Raw genomic sequence first — 3,166 nt, forward strand, 5'->3', positions numbered from 1 at the left:
ATTTAACCTAGTTGGTGTTACGGACGTGACAGTTTTGCGTGGTATTGCCCCCGTATCGTTATATAAAGCTATGTTCTCGCTGTCTAGCTTCCTCCTTTTTGAGCAATCGATGATATAACTTATCGTTAACTTAGATATCCATCTGATTGTTTCTCGTCCCGTCTCCTCTCCTCGCTCGTTTCAGGCTATCAATCTCTTCTCCATAGTAGGCTACTTACTCACTGACTTGACTTTATCAGAATTCACAGATTTCACTGGCTGAGTAGCAGCAAGCGAAATGATGGTTCCTGAAGCTCCTGAAGTAAATGCTGTTATCCTAACCAACGAAACATTTAGCGCAGATTTGAAATCTTACGTGAAAATCTAAATTACGCTATTATGGTCTGGGTCCGGATAGGATCACATCACGGTCCGGACTCGGACCGCCATTTGGTGATCCCTGGTCTAGGCCCATCATCGCCTTGCAAAATCCTTTATCAGTAGAAATATATCAATACGTATATTGTTTTTTACACATTTATTAGACTTTACAAACAATTTTGAATTCACACAACTAGCAGAATACATTCCGTCAAGAAATAGTAAGCCCAGGTCAGTTTACTTTTCAGTTGCCTGGTTTATCTGTGCTTGGGATTGAAATGTCTTTGCATTATACACCCACACAGAGTCTATCCCCTCGCCGACTGTGTCATCAGGAACCCATGAGGGGAAAGGGAAGCGGCAGGCAACCACCCTGGCAGAGTTTTGCAGTTCCTTCCCCAACTTGTCTTCAAGCTGCTCCATCTGTGACAAATGACAGAGGTAATGTAATTTATAAGACATTATAAACAAAAAGGTTAGAGCAAGTACATAATTGATTGATGACCCAGAGGCCAAATTATGCTTACCATCTGTGGAACTCCAAAAATCACAACATTGGAATACTGAGCAAAACTAACCTGGTAAAGAAGATACACTATCAGTATTACTGTAGATAGCCTACTATCTTTCCTCGTGTATTTTCAGTTCACTTATTTGCTATTCACATTCTGTTGAAATATAATCTTGATTAATCTGTTTACCTTCCATAGATCTGATATGTAGAATGAGGTAGAGTGATGAACCCCTTCCCTCCATGCTTTGTAACGTGAATACCAAACCAGCCATGGGTTGAGCTCAAATCCTACAGCTCTGAAGCCCTTCTTGGCAGCTGCAATCACCTACAAACAACAAATTAGGTGTGCATTAGTGAGTGCTGCATCACATTTGTGAGTAAGAACCTAATTAAACGTGAGCAAACAGGAATCCGAGGAATATACTGCCTTTCAACATGGTTACAACAAGAAACACCGCTAGTATCATGTAGGCCTACTTACTATTCTTCCATCTCCACTCCCGATGTCCACAAGCGAGCCTGATCTGTATCGAAGCACCTTCAGCACATTTTCAACCTGAACCGAAGTTGCCGGAACATATGGGAGGCATATTTTTCTTAGGGCTGGGGCAACAAATGGTCCTGCCACAGCATAGAGGGCAACCAGTGACCCTCCAACAACACAAGTCGCGATTATACCCAAGCGCTTCCCAATGCTGTTGCCTTTTACTGCACCGTTTATTGTTTCTTCCACCGCACTCTCATGAGCGTTGTAATTAGACATAACGTTGACTTAATGGTAAACTTATCATACCTTGTCCTATCCTCCGTCCTGCCCGAATGTTCAACACATGCTATATAAAATCGGAGGTTAGCACCAACTAAGACATGATAAGAAAATGACAACTAATAGCCATGTCGCAGTGGATTTTTGCCTTACGCGCTGGTGTTTTAATGGTGTGGATTTTATTCCAAATGGGCAGTGAGCCCCATTTAAAATAACATCTAAATGGCTAGATATTACACAGAGGACAAATTCATTCAGTAGCACCAGAGCCCGTCTATGGACATTCTCTGGTAGCACACCGACGTTGTAGCTGACGCACCGATTTTGTCCGTCAGAAAAAATCCCCCGACTCTGTAGCCTATGATTATTTTCGTTCCGCGAAACAGAACCTGTAGGCTATGCTGGCAGATTGACCTAAGAGTTTATTAACTAGATGTACCGCAGAGCGGTACAAAATATGACCGCCGCCCAGTCCAGCACATTTTTTCCACAAAAAGAAATCACGCTGAAAGGCCTATATGATTCTAACTGTCTCACTAAATTGCATTATCCACACTCAATTCTCACTGGTATCTGCTAGACAACAAGTACCAAAACATGATTAGTTCATAGATTTCACATGTAAAATTCATTTTATACAACCCCACCTCCATCTTGCCTGTTCATAATTCTGAGAAATTCTTGATTGTTTGTGTTATGTTTATGTTATGTGTGTGGGTGTGTGTGTGTGTGAGTGTGTGTGTGCGTGCTTGTGTGTGTGCCTGCGTATGTGCCTGCATGCAAGCGTTCATATGTCTACTGTGTGAGTATGTGTCATACGTATGATTACTGTGAATGTATGTGTGTGTGTGTGTATCCTTTTGTGCACATGTGTGCACATGAAATGGGTTAATTATGACCCCTGGAGGCAAACATACGGAAAAAAATGGTCATCCTAGGCCCTACAGTTCTCAAGATATTCACAGAGAACTGTGTCTGCCCTACCCTCCTTTCGGGGGTCCAGTCCAGCGGGGGGGCTACAGATCAAAACGAAAAATGACGGTTCCATGCTATCCATGTGGGGGTACATGCCCACCAAGTTTTGTGTACCCCGGTCTTTCAGTGTCCCGGGAATCCTTGTTGGTGTACGTCATTAAATGTACACATAAATTATTTTATTGTAAGGCCCCCCATGAACGAAAGTGCACAAAACGTGGCATGCATTCGGAGGGTGTCATAATGATCCTACACTTTTAATTTTGTGCAGTTTTGACCTTGTCAGCCAGAGATATTGTGATGAAAACACCTAATTTTTTGCTTTTTAATTTTTAACTAGGTGGCGCTATACATGAAATAAGTGGTAATGGGATGGGTTGACATGCCCCCTTAAGACCAACATACATAAAAAAGGTGGACCTCCTAGGCCCTATGGTTCTCGAGATATTCACAGAAAACTGTCTCCGGCCACCTACAGGCCAGTTGGTGTATAGTAACATAAATTAATTTATTGTGTGGCCCCCCATGAACGGAATTCCACAAAATTTGGC

The 3,166-nt window shown here is 42.4% G+C and overlaps 1 protein-coding gene across 2 annotated transcripts; it reads right to left on the reverse strand.

Moving 5' to 3' along the window:
* Nucleotides 1–502: 502 nt before the first annotated feature.
* On the reverse strand, nucleotides 503–1,961 carry atpsckmt (fATP synthase c subunit lysine N-methyltransferase). 2 transcript variants are annotated; one of them, XM_076295897.1, is made up of 4 exons: nucleotides 1,356–1,961; nucleotides 1,062–1,199; nucleotides 888–938; nucleotides 503–783 (listed from the first exon to the last, which is right to left on the reverse strand). In XM_076295897.1, the coding sequence occupies exons 1-4, from the start codon at nucleotides 1,635–1,637 to the stop codon at nucleotides 598–600; spliced, it is 657 nt and encodes a 218-aa protein (XP_076152012.1). In that variant the 5' UTR covers nucleotides 1,638–1,961; the 3' UTR covers nucleotides 503–597. The 2 variants fall into 2 exon arrangements, with proteins under 2 accessions (XP_076152012.1, XP_076152013.1); XM_076295898.1 differs by lacking the exon at nucleotides 888–938.
* Nucleotides 1,962–3,166: the final 1,205 nt, after the last annotated feature.

This window comes from Alosa pseudoharengus, unplaced genomic scaffold (genome assembly GCF_046254945.1).
Source record: "Alosa pseudoharengus isolate Yale_2024_CS ecotype anadromous, Long Island Sound unplaced genomic scaffold, YU_APseudo_1.1 YU_APseudo_1.1_scf_2, whole genome shotgun sequence".
Lineage (NCBI taxonomy): Eukaryota > Metazoa > Chordata > Actinopteri > Clupeiformes > Clupeidae > Alosa > Alosa pseudoharengus.